The sequence below is a fragment of the Lithobates pipiens genome, unplaced genomic scaffold, assembly GCF_037356315.1.
Source record: "Lithobates pipiens isolate NorthernLeopardFrog02 unplaced genomic scaffold, aLitPip1_a1.2 Scaffold_16, whole genome shotgun sequence".
Classification (NCBI taxonomy): Eukaryota; Metazoa; Chordata; class Amphibia; order Anura; family Ranidae; genus Lithobates; species Lithobates pipiens.
This window is the reverse complement of record NW_027507748.1, coordinates 1487428-1505610: the sequence shown is the minus strand read 5'-3', so window position 1 is coordinate 1505610 and position 18183 is coordinate 1487428. Positions and strand designations below refer to the sequence as shown.

The 18183-nt window shown below is 50.7% G+C and overlaps 1 protein-coding gene across 1 annotated transcript in view; it reads right to left on the bottom strand.

Moving 5' to 3' along the window:
• UBASH3A (ubiquitin associated and SH3 domain containing A) overlaps positions 1–18183 on the bottom strand; it is a 243320-nt gene that overhangs the window by 8739 nt on the left and 216398 nt on the right. Inside the window, exons 10-11 of the mRNA XM_077479393.1 lie at positions 12860–12952; positions 4329–4458 (exon numbers count right to left, since the gene is read on the bottom strand). Of these exons, the coding sequence (XP_077335519.1) occupies positions 4329–4458; positions 12860–12952 (223 nt within the window). The remainder of the gene's footprint in view (positions 1–4328; positions 4459–12859; positions 12953–18183) is intronic.

The window sequence follows — 18183 nt, the reverse complement described above, 5'->3', positions numbered from 1 at the left end:
TGCCAAAGACTTGGTAGAGTGGAAGACCAAGCCCTCCTCATCCCCTCTCACCCAGGCTCAGGATACTAGCAAAGCAGCTGCAAACCCTCTACTCTTCCCTCGTCTCAATGTCATCAGTTACTCCTTCCCTAGACCCACCATGTACTCCTTAGGAGTCCCCTGAACTCTTTGAGCACAGTGTTGGGTACATGCTCCAGGAGGATGCCCAGTGTTTTGAAGGCTCTTATGATGATACCCAGCTAGAGGAAGGCAGTAGCGTGAGCGCAGAGAGAGGGGATGCTCAAGAAGGAGAGCATTTTGGTAGTCATGGTTCATCAGCTGCAGCATACTGCCAGGGTTGCTCCAGCGATGAAGAGGGAGGGAATGATGAGGTCACTGACTCCACGTGGGTGCCTCATAGGAGAGAGGAGGAGGAGGAGGAGGAGGAGGCACATCTCCAACGAGGCAGGATGGGGGCCAGCTTAGGGGCAGCACACCGACTGAATCACGCCGCAGAGCTCTGCCTGTGCAGGACACTACCTCTGCGCGCTATTCTAAAAGTTCTTTGGTGTGGGCCTTTATTGAGACGAGTGCATCAGATCGCACCGCTGCTATTTGCAACATATGTCTCAAGCGTATCTCGCGTGGCCAAAACATCAGCCGCTTGGGCACCACATGCTTGACCAGACATATGTTGACCTGCCATGCAGCTCATTGGCAAGCGTACCTCAAAGACCGACACCAAAGAACAAAGCGGACCTCTCCTTGCTCCTCATCAGCTGGCATCTCCAACCCCACTAGACCTTCAGTCCTCTCTGAAACCTGCTCTGAGAGGAATGAAGGTGTAGAATTAGGTGTGTCACAGCCAAGTGCTTGCGGGCAATCTGCTAGCGGTACACCCACGTCCGATTATAGCAGGCAAATGTCCCTGCCCCAGCTGCTGGACCGGCGGAAGAAGTTCACTCCCAGCCATCCACATGCCCAGCGGTTGAATGCTAGCTTGGCTAAATTGCTAGCACTTCAACTGCTGCCTTTTCAGTTGGTAGACTCGGCCCCCTTCCGTGAGTTTGTACAATGTGCGGTTCCTCAGTGGCAGGTCCCCAAACACCACTTTTTCTCACGGAAGGCGTTTCCGGCTCTCTACCGGCATGTGGAAGGCAATGTCCTTGCCTCGCTGGACAGGGCGGTCAGCGGTAAGGTGCATATTACCGCTGACTCATGGTCCACCAGGCATGGACAGGGACGTTACCTGTCTTTCACGGCCCATTGGATCACTCTTCTGGCAGCTGGGAAGGATGCGGGACAAAGTGCAGTAGTGTGGGGGTCCCCCTCAAAATCCATACCAGATCCTTATCTGAGCACGCAACCTGGCAGGCTGCAGGAAAAGAGGGGGGGACGAGAGAGCGCCCCCCCTCCTGAACCGTACCAGGCCACATGCCCTCAACATTGGGAGGATGCTTTGGGGGTAGTCCCTCAAAGCACCATGTTCCCATGTTGATGAGGACAAGGGCCTCATCCCCACAACCCTGGCCGGTGGTTGTGGGGGTCTGCAGGCGGGGGGCTTATCAGAATCTGGAAGCCCCCTTTAACAAGGGGACCCCCAGATCCCCCCCCTGTGTGAAATGGTAAGGGGGTACAAAAGTACCCCTACCATTTCACCAAAAAAGTGACAAAAAAGTGTTAAAAATGACAGAAGACGGTCTTTGACAAGTCCTTTATTAAAGTCTTCTTTCATCTTCTTTCTTCTGGTTTCTTCCTCCATCTTCTTCTTCCTCCGATCCTCTTCTTCTTGCTCCAGTGTTCTCATCCAGCATCTTCCTCCACAGCGTCAATTCTTCATTCTCTGGCCGCTCCACGCAATGGGAGGCTCCCACTGTGTGACGCTTCTCTTCTTCTGTTCTTTTATAACAGAGGGCAGGGCCACCCGGTGACTCCGTCCCCTCTGACGCGCGGTTCAATGCATCAGAGGGGGGCAGAGTCACCGGGTGACCCTGCCCTCCTCTATAAAAGAACTGTCAGAAGAAGAGAAGGGTCACACAGCGGGAGCCTCCCATTGTGCGGAGCGGCCCGAGAATGAAGAAGAGACGCCTTGGAGGAAGATGCCAGACGAGAACACCGGAACAAGAAGAAGCAGATCGGAGGAAGAAGAGGATCGGAGGAAGAAGATGGGAGGAAGAAACCGAAGGATGAAGAAAGGAAGAAGGAAGAAGACCAGAAGAAAGAAGATGAAAGAAGACTTTAATAAAGGAATTGTCAAAGACCATCTCCTGTTATTTTTGACACTTTTTTGGTCCCTTTTTTGGTGAAATGGTAGGGGTACTTTTGTACCCCCCTTACCATTTCACACGGGGGGGGGGGGCCAGGATCTGGGGGTCCCCTTGTTAAAGGGGGCTTCCAGATTCCGATAAGCCCCCTGCCCGCAGACCCCCACAACCACCGGCCAGGGTTGTGGGGATGAGGCCCTTGTCCTCATCAACATGGGGACAAGGTGCTTTGAGGGACTACCCCCAAAGCATCCTCCCAATGTTGAGGGCATGTGGCCTGGTACGGTTCAGGAGGGAGGGCACTCTCTCGCCCCCCCTCTTTTCCTGCGGCCTGCCAGGTTGTGTGCTCGGATAAGGGTCTGGTATGGATTTTGAGGGGGACCCCCACACCATTTTTTATTTTTTTGGTGTGAGGTTCCCCTTAATATCCATACCAGACCTGAAGGGCCTGGTATGCTTTTGAAGGGGAACCCATGCCGTTTTTTGTTGTGTTGTAAGTCGCGCTGTGATTCACACTCAAGTCGTGTCCAAGTTGCCTCCCAAAGTCGTGCTGGAAGTCGTGTTGCCTCTGTGTGAATGGACTGTTATGATACAAGTTCAATAAACGTAGATTGTTACTGTCAGAGTCACGTCGAACTGCGTCAAAACGAAAATGAAAATAAAGCATTTATTTATGTCGGATCTTTTCGTTTTTCGGATTCTGTTCTTTCGTTATCGTTTGTCAAAGATAACAAAAATACCTGAAATTCGGACGAAAACGAATGCACATGTCTAGTCCTTAGTGACCCAGAGGACTCCGGACCGAATGCCTCAGCTAACCTACACTGCATGGCCTCCCTGATCCTGCAAAGCCTGCGGAAGGATCCTCGTATTCTTCGGATCAAGGAGAGGGACCATTACTGGCTGGCCACTCTCCTTGATCCATGGTACAAGGGTAAGGTTGCCGACCTTATCTTGCCATCGCAGAGGGAGCAGAGGATGAGACATCTCCGGGAGGCCTTGCAGAAAGGTCTGTGCAACGCGTTCCCAGAGACTGGGAGGTTACAAACTCCTGGTCCTGGACAACGTGTTGCTGAGGCATCGGTCAGAAGGAGCGGTGGAGAAGGTGGCCGTCTGACTGATGCTTTCAGACAATTTTTTAGTCCGCAGCCCCAAGGTATGATCGGTTCCAGCACCCATCGCCAGCGCCTGATTTACATGGTGCAGGAATACCTAGGGGCAAGGTCAGACTTGGACACCTTTCCCACCGAAAATCCTCTGGCTTACTGGGTCTTGAGGATGGATCACTGGCCAGAGCTTGCACAGTATGCAATTGAGCTACTGGCCTGTCCTGCATCCAGCGTTCTTTCGGAACGCACCTTCAGTGCTGCTGGTGGCTTTGTTACCGATCACAGGGTGCGCCTGTCCACAGAGTCGGTTGATCGACTGACCTTCATCAAGATGAATCAGTCTTGGATCACCACCACATTAATGTACCCGGACACCAGATTCCACACTAATGTACCCGGACACCAGATTCCACATTAATGTACCCGTACACCAGATTCCACATCAATGTACCCGGACACCAGATTCCACATTAATGTACCCGTACACCAGATTCCACATTAATGTACCCATACACCAGATTCCACATTAATGTACCCGTACACCAGATTCCACATCAATGTACCCGGACACCAGATTCCACATTAATGTACCCGTACACCAGATTCCACATTAATGTACCCATACACCAGATTCCACATTAATGTACCCGGACACCAGATTCCACATTAATGTACCCGGACACCAGAGGATTTGCCCATACATGTGTACAGATGAAGACATGCACAGACAATAGACAGGGTTCCGATGGCCACACACTGGCAGATACGCCTTCAATCCTGCCTGGAATACTGCGGGATGCTCACATATTAGGCTGATATTTAGCACCCCATGGAATTTAGAGGAATTGTTTGGAATTGCAGACATTGGTCAGGAGAGATATATGCACAGTCTACACACTGACCCGGGACACGCACAGAGACCCATCCATCACAGAAGACATGGTAATGACTGGTGATAATCTATGTATGTTCTCACCTATAATCCACATTGTACCCGCCTCGCTCCAGATCCTCTTTACCCATAAAATGTGGACGATCCGAACTCTGTATCCAATCACAGAGACGTTGATCCACACAGATCTTCACCTGATGCTGCAGTGTCATTCCTACAATACAGAGGTGTACCTGGTTACCTTCATCTGATCAGACATCACCCCATCCTATGATCAGACCCACCACCCCATCCTATGGTCAGACCCACCACCCCATCCTATGGTCAGACCCACCACCCCATCCTATGGTCAGACCCACCACCCCATCCTATGGTCAAACCCATCACCCCATCCTATGGCCAGACCCACCACCCCATCCTATGGTCAGACCCACCACCCCATCCTATGGTCAGACCCACCACCCCATCCTATGGCCAGACCCATCACCCCATCCTATGGTCAGACCCACCACCCCATCCTATGGTCAGACCCACCACCCCATCCTATGGTCAGACCCACCACCCCATCCTATGGTCAGACCCACCACCCCATCCTATGGTCAGACCCACCACCCCATCCTATGGTCAGACCCACCACCCCATCCTATGGTCAGACCCATCACCCCATCCTATGGTCAGACCCATCACCCCATCCTATGGTCAGACCCATCACCCCATCCTATGGTCAGACCCACCACCCCATCCTATGGTCAGACCCATCACCCCATCCTATGATCAGACCCATCACCCCATCCTATGGTCAGACCCACCACCCCATCCTATGGTCAGACCCATCATCCCATCCTATGGTCAGACCCATCACCCCATCCTATGGTCAGACCCATCAACCCATCCTATGGTCAGACCCATCACCCCATCCTATGGCCAGACCCATCACCCCATCCTATGGTCAGACCCAACACCCCATCCTATGGTCAGACCCACCACCCCATCCTATGGTCAGACCCACCACCCCATCCTATGGTCAGACCCATCACCCCATCCTATGGTCAGACCCATCACCCCATTCTATGGTCAGACCCACCACCCCATCCTATGGTCAGACCCATCAACCCATCCTATGGTCAGACCCACCACCCCATCCTATGGTCAGACCCACCACCCAATCCTATGGTCAGACCCACCACCCCATCCTATGGTCAGACCCAACACCCCATCCTATGGTCAGACCCACCACCCCATCCTATGGTCAGACCCACCACCCCATCCTATGGTCAGACCCATCACCCCATCCTATGGTCAGACCCATCACCCCATTCTATGGTCAGACCCACCACCCCATCCTATGGTCAGACCCATCAACCCATCCTATGGTCAGACCCACCACCCCATCCTATGGTCAGACCCACCACCCAATCCTATGGTCAGACCCATCACCCCATCCTATGGTCAGACCCACCACCCCATCCTATGGTCAGACCCATCACCCCATCCTATGATCAGACCCATCACCCCATCCTATGGTCAGACCCACCACCCCATCCTATGGTCAGACCCATCACCCCATCCTATGGTCAGACCCATCACCCCATCCTATGGTCAGACCCACCACCCCATCCTATGGTCAGACACACCACCCCATCCTATGGCCAGACCCATCACCCCATCCTATGGTCAGACCCAACACCCCATCCTATGGTCAGACCCACCACCCCATCCTATGGTCAGACCCACCACCCCATCCTATGGTCAGACCCATCACCCCATCCTATGGTCAGACCCATCACCCCATTCTATGGTCAGACCCACCACCCCATCCTATGGTCAGACCCATCAACCCATCCTATGGTCAGACCCACCACCCCATCCTATGGTCAGACCCACCACCCAATCCTATGGTCAGACCCACCACCCCATCCTATGGTCAGACCCACCACCCCATCCTATGGTCAGACATCACCCCATCCTATGGTCAGACCCATCACCCCATCCTATGGTCAGACCCAGCACCCCATCCTATGGTCAGACCCATCACCCCATCCTATGGTCAGACCCATCACCCCATCCTATGGTCAGACCCATCACCCCACCCTATGGTCACACCCACCACCCCATCCTATGGTCAGACATCACCCCATCCTATGGTCAGACATCACCCCATCCTATGGTCAGACCCACCACCCCATCCTATGGTCAGACCCACCACCCCATCCTATGGTCAGTCATCACCCCATCCTATGGTCAGACATCACCCCATCCTATGATCAGACCCATCACCCCATCCTATGGTCAGACCCACCACCCCATCCTATGGTCAGACCCACCACCCCATCCTATGGTCAGTCATCACCCCATCCTATGGTCAGACATCACCCCATCCTATGATCAGACCCACTACCCCATCCTATGGTCAGACCCATCACCCCATTCTATGGTCAGACCCACCACCCCATTCTATGGTCAGACCCACCACCCCATCCTATGGTCAGACCCACCACCCCATCCTATGGTCAGACCCATCACCCCATCCTATGGTCAGACCCATCACCCCATCCTATGGTCAGACATCACCCCATCCTATGGTCAGACCCACCACCCCATCCTATGGTCAGACATCACCCCATCCTATGGTCAGACCCACCACACCATCCTATGCTCAGACATCACGCCATCCTATTGTCAGACCCATCACCCCATCCTATAGTCAGACCCACCACCCCATCCTATGGTCAGACCCAGCACCCCATCCTATGGTCAGACCCACCACCCCATCCTATGGTCAGACCCACCACCCCATCCTATGGTCAGACATCACGCCATCCTATGGTCAGACCCATCACCCCATCCTATGGTCAGACCCACCACCCCATCCTATGGTAAGACATCACCCCATCCCATGGTCAGACCCATCACCCCATCCTATGGTCAGACCCACCACCCCATCCTATGGTCAGACCCACCACCCCATCCTATGGTCAGACCCATCAACCCATCCTATGGTCAGATGCATCACCCCATCCTATGATCAGACCCACCACCCCCTCCTATGGTCAGCCCCATCACCCCATCCTATGATCAGACCCACCACCCCCTCCTATGGTCAGACCCATCAACCCATCCTATGGTCAGACATCACCCCATCCTATGGTCAGACCCATCACCCCATCCTATGACCAGACCCATCACACCATCCTATGGTCAGACCCATCACTCCATCCTATGATCAGACCCACCACCCCATCCTATGGTCAGACCCACCACCCCATCCTATGGTCAGACCCATCACCCCATCCTATGGTCAGACCCACCACCCCATCCTATGGTCAAACCCACCACCCCATCCTATGGTCAGACCCACCACCCCATCCTATGGTCAGACCCATCACCCCATCCTATGGTCAGACCCACCACCCCATCCTATGATCAGACCCACCAACCCATCCTATGGTCAGACCCACCACCCCATCCTATGGTCAGACATCACCCCATCCTATGGTCAGACCCATCACCCCATCCTATGGTCAGACCCAACACCCCATCCTATGGTCAGACCCACCACCCCATCCTATGGTCAGACCCACCACACCATCCTATGGTCAGACCCACCACCCCATCCTATGGTCAGACCCACCACCCCATCCTATGGTCAGACCCATCACCCCATCCTATGGTCAGACGCATCTCCCCATCCTATGATCAGACCCACCACCCCATCCTATGGTCAGACGCATCACCCCATCCTATGATCTGACCCATCGCCCCATCCTATGGTCAGACGCATCACCCCATCCTATGATCAGACCCATCACCCCATCCTATGGTCAGACATCACCCCATCCTATGGTCAGACCCATCACCCCATCCTATGGTCAGACCCATCACCCCATCCTATGGTCAGACCCATCACCCCATCCTATGGTCAGACCCACCACCCCATCCTATGGTCAGACCCACCACCCCATCCTATGGTCAGACATCACCCCATCCTATGACCAGACACATCGCCCCTATTAATAAGTAGTGATGGACGAACTTCCGACGGGACGTTTCGCGAACGCGAAACGCGAACGGACACAAACGTTCGCGAAAACGACCGTTCGCCGCGGGCTCCATTGACTTCAATGGGAGGCGAATTTCGCAAACCTTTAGGTCGAATTTGCGGCCACGGGGTAATTATTAGGGGGTAGCACGTAGTCCCACCACCTGGACAATAGCATAATACATGTATGAGGTGAATTTGGGATCGATAACTACAAGCATTTTTTTTTTATTTGGGAAATTGTTCTGACAATTCAGGACTATGGAGCTAATGAAGGCAATGGAGGAGAGGGAAGGTCAGGGACCAGGGTAGGCAAACAAGAGGGTGCAGGAGATACAGAGCACTGACAGCAGCACCGTAATACAGAGCACTGACATCAGCACCGTGACATACAGCGCTGACAGCAGCTCCGTGACATACAGCGCTGACAGCAGCTCCGTGACATACAGCGCTGACAGCAGCTCCGTGACATACAGCGCTGACAGCAGCTCCGTGACATACAGCGCTGACAGCAGCTCCGTGACATACAGCGCTGACAGCAGCTCCGTGACATACAGCGCTGACAGCAGCACCGTGACATACAGCGCTGACAGCAGCTCCGTGACATACAGCGCTGACAGCAGCTCCGTGACATACAGCGCTGACAGCAGCTCCGTGACATACAGCGCTGACAGCAGCTCCGTGACATACAGCGCTGACAGCAGCACCGTGACATACAGCGCTGACAGCAGCTCCGTGACATACAGCGCTGACAGCAGCTCCGTGACATACAGCGCTGACAGCAGCTCCGTGACATACAGCGCTGACAGCAGCTCCGTGACATACAGCGCTGACAGCAGCTCCGTGACATACAGCGCTGACAGCAGCTCCGTGACATACAGCGCTGACAGCAGCACCGTAAGCAGCCCCAGGAGGAAGTCAGCACAGCACAGGGATGGTGTGATCCCCTCATAATAAGAACCCCCAGGAGGAAGTCAGCACAGCACAGGGATGGTGGGAGCCCCTCATAATAAGAACACCCAGGAGGAAGTCAGCACAGCACAGGGATGGTGGGAACCCCTCATAATAAGCAGCCCCAGTAGAAATATGACACCGCTCAACCTCTTCAAAGAGGAGGGTACGGGCATATAGTACGGTGTGCTTTTTTGGGTCAGGGAAGTGAGCCAAATGAATTAAGAAGGTCTGTGTGCTTGATTCCAAAAATTGTTTATAGACATATACATGGTCTACTGATCACATGTGTTGAATTCCTCCGAGATCCATGCCTCATTCATTTTTAGAAATGTGAGGTAGTTAACACTGTCGTGAGCTAGGCGAGTACGCTTATCGGTCACAATCCCCCCTGCTGCGCTGAACGTCCTTTCGGACAGGACACTGGATGAGGGGCAAGCCAACAGTTCGATTGCAAATTGGGCAAGCTCTGGCCAGAGGTCAAGCCTGCCCACCCAGTAGTCTAGGGGTTCATCACTCCTCAGAGCGTCCACATCGGCCGTTAACCCGATGTAGTCGGACACCTGACGGTCTAGGCGTTCCCTGATGCTGGATCCGGATGACACCTGTCGATGGGTCGGCTGAAAGAATGACCTCATATCCGAAGTCACCAACACATCTTCAAACCGGCCTCTTCTTGCAGGCGCTGTTGGATTGGTACCCGCAAATCCTTCTCTGGGAGTGGGAATTGCTCCTCTGCCAGCGCACGCAAAAGCAGAATGCAGCATTTCTCGAAGCAAGGCCTGGAAGTGCTGCATTCTGACAGCCCTCTGCGACGGCGGTAACATTTCCGCCATTTTGTGTTTGTACCGGGGATCTAAGTACGTTGCCACCCAGTACTGGTCCTTGACCCTCATGCTTTTTATACGGGGGTCCCTATTAAAACACTGGAGCATGAAGGCCCCCATTTGCACTCAAGCGGAAGGTATGTGGTGGTGGTGGTGGTGGTGGTGTTGGTGGTAGTGTCTTTGGGGGTGCACATAGCAGAGAGTGAAGAAGAGGGTGCAGATCGAGAGGATGAGGAGGGTGCAGAAGAATAAGGCTGAGTGAGCCACTCAACCAAGTCTGGTGCGTCCTTTAAAGTAATTGAACGCACCTTCTGCAACTTCCCACTTTGGCTCAAGGCTGTTGCTCCTGCCCTACCCCTACCACCCCTGCGGAAGGGCCTGCCTCTTCCTCTGCCTGTCATTTTTTAAATCACCCTGTGACAAAACTCTTAGTCCCTATACCGCTGAAGGACTGCTGCAGTATAGGGCAGCGGTCAGCAGTAGTGCACGTCAACCCTATGTATTGTGGACCGATAGCGGTCCTTACAGAACAGCAGACTGTACTGCACTCAGGCCTATGTACCGTAGCACCCTATACCAAGTTACCAGTCCTTATAAAAACTTTTGTGGACCAAGCAGGTTGTGTGTTAGTGTTTAGCAGACTGTGCGTCAGTCCCTATACCGCTGAAGGACTGCTGCAGTATAGGGCAGCGGTCAGCAGTAGTGCACGGCAACCCTATGTATTGTGGACCGATAGCGGTCCTTACAGAACAGCAGACTGTAACGCACTCAGGCCTATGTACCGTAGCACCCTATACCAAGTTACCAGTCCTTATAAGAACTTTTGTGGACCAAGCAGGTTGTGTGTTAGTGATTAGCAGACTGTGCGTCAGTCCCTATACCGCTGAAGGACTGCTGCAGTATAGGGCAGCGGTCAGCAGTAGTGCACGGCAACCCTATGTATTGTGGACCGATAGCGGTCCTTACAGAACAGCAGACTGTAACGCACTCAGGCCTATGTACCGTAGCACCCTATACCAAGTTACCAGTCCTTATAAGAACTTTTGTGGACCAAGCAGGTTGTGTGTTAGTGATTAGCAGACTGTACGTCAGTCCCTATACCAATGAAGGACTGCTGCAGTATAGGGCAGCGGTCAGCAGTAGTGCACGGCAACCCTATGTATTGTGGACCGATAGCGGTCCTTACAGAACAGCAGACTGTACTGCACTCAGGCCTATGTACCGTAGCACCCTATACCAAGTTACCAGTCCTTATAAAAACTTTTGTGGACCAAGCAGGTTGTGTGTTAGTGTTTAGCAGACTGTGCGTCAGTCCCTATACCGCTGAAGGACTGCTGCAGTATAGGGCAGCGGTCAGCAGTAGTGCACGGCAACCCTATGTATTGTGGACCGATAGCGGTCCTTACAGAACAGCAGACTGTAACGCACTCAGGCCTATGTACCGTAGCACCCTATACCAAGTTACCAGTCCTTATAAGAACTTTTGTGGACCAAGCAGGTTGTGTGTTAGTGATTAGCAGACTGTACGTCAGTCCCTATACCAATGAAGGACTGCTGCAGTATAGGGCAGCGGTCAGCAGTAGTGCACGGCAACCCTATGTATTGTGGACCGATAGCGGTCCTTACAGAACAGCAGACTGTACTGCACTCAGGCCTATGTACCGTAGCACCCTATACCAAGTTACCAGTCCTTATAAGAACTTTTGTGGACCAAGCAGGTTGTGTATTAGTGTTTAGCAGACTGTACGTCAGTCCCTATACCGCTGAAGGACTGCTGCAGTATAGGGCAGCGGTCAGCAGTAGTGCACGGCAACCCTATGTATTGTGGACCGATAGCGGTCCTTACAGAACAGCAGACTGTACCGCACCCAAGCCTATGTACCGTAGCACCCTAGACAGACCAAGTTACCAGTCCTGATAAAGAGCTTTGTGGAACAAGTGAGTTGTGAATGATTAGCAGACTGCAGCAGAAGGGCAGCAGTCAAGTATAATATTCTTTCTATATTTGGAAGAAAGAATATTATACGTGTACAAGCCTATTACCGTACCACTGATACCAGTCCTGAAAAGAACCTTTGTGGAACTAATAGTAACAGCAAGTCTTTAAAATTATCCTCACTGCCTGACACACTGCTTCCTGCCTGTCCCTATACAAATTGGCAAAAAAGAGTAGGCTGGAACGATTAGCTGGAACAGCTCTTTTGTGGACCTGATAGTAACAGCTAATGATGATGATGATGATGATGATGAAGAAAGACTAATCTGGCTGAGCTGTCCCTAAAATAGCAGCATACAGCGCTCTGTCCCTTTATCTAAACTGACAAAAGAAACTCAGGCTGCTGACCTAACACCTATACCAGTCCTGAAAAGAACTTTTGTGTACCAAATAGCTAGCGTTTTCTCTGTCCCTACTCCACACAGGATCCTTTCCCTACAGTGACAGAAGAAAGAATGTAAAATGGCCACCGGATCGGGTGTATTTATAGGTTAGGGGGAATGTCCAAGTGTCCATGAGCTGTCATGTCTCAATTGGTTGTCCTGTAACACATGATAAACGTGTCACGAAAGGTTAAAGTTCTTGTATACATTAAACACGTAAGTCCGCCGGGGCGAACGACGGAAAAAGGCGTTCGAACCCGCGGACGGCGAAAGTCGGAAATTCGCCGCGAAACGACCGCCGGGCGAAACGTTCGTCCATCACTATTAATAAGGTCCGCCTATATACTTCCATATTGGAGATAATTTTGATACATTGGTAAACATTTTAGGTTTCTCTTCCTAATGAAGGGTTCACTTACCTTCCACTATTTGCTGTGCAGTTTGAATGCAGCATAATGCAGGAGAAGAGAATACGGCAGAGCATTTCACCAGAGATTCCCGCAGAGCCTCACCTGCAAAAGACATTGTAATAACTCCATTCATTGATAGGATATTGACCTAGGACGCCATTCATTCATAGAACATATATACGTAGGACTTCATTCATTCATAGGACATGGACCTAGGCTACCATTCATTCATAGGACATGAACCCAGGACTTCATTCATTCATAGGACATGAACCCAGGACTCCATTCATTCATAATACATGGACCCAGGACTCCATTCATTCATAATACATGGACCCAGGACTCACTTCATTCATAGGACATGGACCCAGGACTCACTTCATTCACAGAACATGGACCCAGGACTCCACGCATTCATAGGACATGGACCCAGGACTCCACTCATTCATAGGACATGGGCCCAGGACTCCATTCCTTCATAGGACATGGACCCAGGACTCCATTCATTCATAGGACATGGACCCAGGACTCCATTCCTTCATAGGACATGGACCCAGGACCCATTCCTTCATAGGACATGGACCCAGGACTCCATTTATTCATAGGACATGGACCCAGGACTCCACTCATTCATAGGACATGAACCCAGGACTCCATTCATTCATAGGACATGGACCCAGGACTCCATTCATTCATAATACATGGACCCAGGACTCCATTCATTCATAATACATGGACCCAGGACTCACTTCATTCATAGGACATGGACCCAGGACTCACTTCATTCATAGGACATGGACCCAGGACTCCACTCATTCATAGGACATGAACCCAGGACTCCATTCATTCATAGGACATGGACTCAGTACTCTATTCATTCATAGGACATGGACCCAGGACTCCACTCATTCATAGGACATGGACCCAGGACTCCATTCATTCATAGGACATGGACCCAGGACTCCACTCATTCATAGGACATGGACCCAGGACTCCATTCATTCATAATACATGGACCCAGGACTCCATTCATTCATAATACATGGACCCAGGACTCACTTCATTCATAGGACATGGACCCAGGACTCCACTCATTCATAGGACATGGACCCAGGACTCCACGCATTCATAGGACATGGACCCAGGACTCCACTCATTCATAGGACATGGACCCAGGACTCCACTCATTCATAGGACATGGACCCAGGACTCCATTCCATTCATAGGACATGGACCCAGGACTCCATTCATTCATAGGACATGGACCCAGGACTCCATTCATTCATAGGACATGGACCCAGGACTCCAATCATTCATAGGACATGGACCCAGGACTCCATTCATTCATAGGACATGGACCCAGGACTCCACTCATTCATAGGACATGGACCCAGGACTCCATTCATTCATAGGACATGGACCCAGGACTCCATTCATTCATAGGACATGGACCCAGGACTCCAATCATTCATAGGACATGGACCCAGGACTCCAATCATTCATAGGACATGGACCCAGGACTCCATTCATTCATAGGACATGGACCCAGGACTCCATTCATTCATAGGACATGGACCCAGGACTCCAATCATTCATAGGACATGGACCCAGGACTCCAATCATTCATAGGACATGGACCCAGGACTCCATTCCTTCATAGGACATGGACCCAGGACTCCATTCATTCATAGGACATGGACCCAGGACTCCACTCATTCATAGGACATGGACCCAGGACTCCATTCATTCATAGGACATGGACCCAGGACTCCAATCATTCATAGGACATGGACCCAGGACTCCATTCATTCATAGAATGTATATATATATATATATATATATATATATATATATATATATATGTAGGACTTAATTTATTGATAGGACATGGACCTAGGCTACCATTCATTCATAGGTCATGGACTCAGTACTCTATTCATTCATAGGACATGGACCCAGGACGCCATTCATTCATAGGACATGGACCCAGGACTCACTTCATTCATAGGACATGGACCCAGGACTCCCTTTATTCATAGGACATGGACCCAGGACTCACTTCTTTCATAGGATATGTACGTAGAACTCCATTCATTGATAGGACATGGAACTTGGACTCCATTCATTCATAGGACATGGACCCAGGACTCCATTCATTCATAGGACATGGAACTTGGACTCCATTCATTCATAGGACATGGACCCAGGACTCCATTCATTCATAGGACATGGAACTTGGACTCCATTCATTCATAGGACATGGAACTTGGACTCCATTCATTCATAGGACATGGAGCCAGGACTCCATTCATTCATATGACTGTCAGGGCTCAGCCCTTCCCTCCCTGAGCTGGCGACTCAGCTATGGGCTATTTGACCTGGGACTCCATTCATTCATAATACATGGACCCAGGACTCAGTTCATTTATAGGACATCCCGGGTATGATAAAGTTTGAAAAATGTAATCATAAATTATAATATAATAAATAACTATAAATAATTATACCAAATAATAATATAATAATAATAAAAATGAATCAATAATGTAATCAAATCAAAAACATTTGCTCAGGTATAGAATTGTCGCTGTCGTTACTTTTCAGTATTTGATGACGGATCTCCCCACAAATCGCTGTCCCTCAATTCTGCGAGTGATTCCAATTTATTGTCGCTGTTTTCTATCTGGTCTAAAACCATTTTTGATGTAAAGGGACAGTTTTGGTTGCTATGGACAATCTCCAGTTTCCAGGCAGAAAGAACAGTTTTTAAAATATAAAACTGCATGCAGGACACTGGGCAGACCACGAGGGACAAAGGGGATAATAATTAGCAATGTCATCTGTAATATTACATTATACTGTATGTATAGTGTGCGTTTTACTTTTTTAATTTGGCGCCGTTCTCCGTCCCTGTGCGTCACAACGCTCGCGGGGAACGGAGCTCGCCGATGTGATGAATCGAGCGGTGGACGAGCCGCTCACACATTGGAGGGACATCGCTGGATCCAGGGGATAAGGTAATCAAACTCATCCTGGATCCAGCGATGCGATCCCGAGTCTGGCTCGGGGTTACCGCTAATGCTACTGAATTTTCACCCCAAGCCAGACTCGGGAATACCGCCAGGGGGGTTAATAAGACATAGCATAGAAGCCTTGCAAACATTTCATCTAGATTGGGTAACAAATGGAAAATATACAGTAAAAGCAATATACAGTATGTCTTTTAGAACACGGGATGCAGGACCCTCCCATGGAATTTCCTGTAGAGGCTTCCACAGTGTCTGATCCTTGCCCGTATCCTATCTGCACCATACCAGCTCCGTACCTTGCTAGTACTTCCTCTTCTCTACCAAACCAGCCCCAAACCCTACTCGTACCCCGTATGCACCATGCCAGATCCGCATCTTACTAGTAATTATGTCAGGAAAGGTTCCACCTGCTGGTGGCGCTGTCAGACATTTGGCTTGCAGTACTGATCTCCACCAGCGGGTGTCTCCTGTGAGTATGGAACTGTCAGGAAAGGTTTTCCCTGTTGGTGGCACTATCTGATCCTGGGGCCACAGTACTGATGACCACCAGCGCGTGTTTCCTGGCAGTGTGGGGCCGACATTATCTCCTGTGATCAGGCGTCACCTGAGCCTGATTGCAGGAGATGTGTATTTATGCCCGGCAAACACACACACACTTGGCTTGGTATCTTCCTTGTGCCCTGACCTGAACCTGTGAGCTCTGATCCTGACTCTGTACCTGATACCTGAACCCTGGGCCCTGCACCCGAACCCTGTCCCTCCTGTCACCCTGTTACCTTTACCTTTGCCTTGCAGCCTGTTCCAGCCATCCTTTCCCTGTCCACATCTGCTGATCTCCTGTTGATGACCCTGGCCTGGCTACGTTTATGATTCCGGTATTCCCCATTTATTATATACACACCTGTCTGACTATTGTTATTTGTGGGTCTCTGTCTGTGAATTGGTTTGTTGTGCACTGTGTTATATTGGAGGTGGTTGTGTTTATATTCTCACTTATCTTAATAAATCACAATATTTTCACTTTACATGCATTTGATTTCCTCTGTTGCTGTCTACGCAGTTCTGGTCACACCTGATTTGTGACAAATTCATCTTCTCTACCACACCAGCCCCAAACCCTTCTGGTACCCCATCTGCACCATGCCAGCTCCGTACCTTACTATTACTTCACCTTGTCCACCACACCAGCTCCAAACCCTACTGGTACCCCATCTGCACCATGCCAGCTCCGTACCTTACCAGTACTTCACCTTGTCCACCACACCAGCCCCAAACCCTACTGGTACCCCATCTGGACCATGCCAGCTCCGTACCTTACTAGTACTTCACCTTGTCCACCACACCAGCCCCAAACCCTACTGGTACCCCATATGCACCACGCCAGATCCGCATCTTACGCTTACTTCACCTTGTCCACCACACCAACCCCAAACCCTACTGGTACCCCATATGCACCACGCCAGATCCGCATCTTACTCTTACTTCACCTTGTCCACCACACCAACCCCAAACCCTACTGGTACCACATATGCAGCACACCAGATCCCCATCTTACTAGTACATAATTTTCCCTACCACACCGGTTCCAAACCCTACTGGTACCCAAAATGCACCACGCCAGATTGTATCTCATTAGTACTTCATCTTCTTTACCACACAAGCCCCAAACCCTACTGGTACACCATATGCACCACAACAGCTCCGTACCTTACTAATAATTTATCTTCTCTACCACACAAGCCCCAAACCCTACTGGTATCCCATATGCACCATGCCAGATCCACATCATACTAGTGCTGTACTTCATCTTCTTTACCACACCAGCCCCAAACTCTACTGGTATCCCATGTGCACCATACCAGACCCCAATCTTTCTGCTAATCCATTTGCACTACACTGGCCCAAATTTTACAGGCACCATATCTTCCCCACACCAGACCCCAGCTTTACTTGTACCTCATTTTCACCAACTCAAACATTACTGATGCCACAATCCCATCAAACCAGTTCCAAAATCTTACTGATTCCCCATGTCCACCACACCAGCAACGGACCCTACCAACCTTAAACTATACAGCTACCATGTCTCTACCATACCTAGCCTCATCCTACTAGTACCCACCCTTACCACACAAACCCTAATCCTTACTGTTACCTATACCTACCTCATCTCAACTACATCAGCCCAAATTCCTACCAGTACCTCAACTCTATGACATCCCAGATATTTACCAGTAACCATTCTTCACTACACAGCCCTAATCCTTACCAATACCCAATCCCCACCACTTTTATCTTCATTCT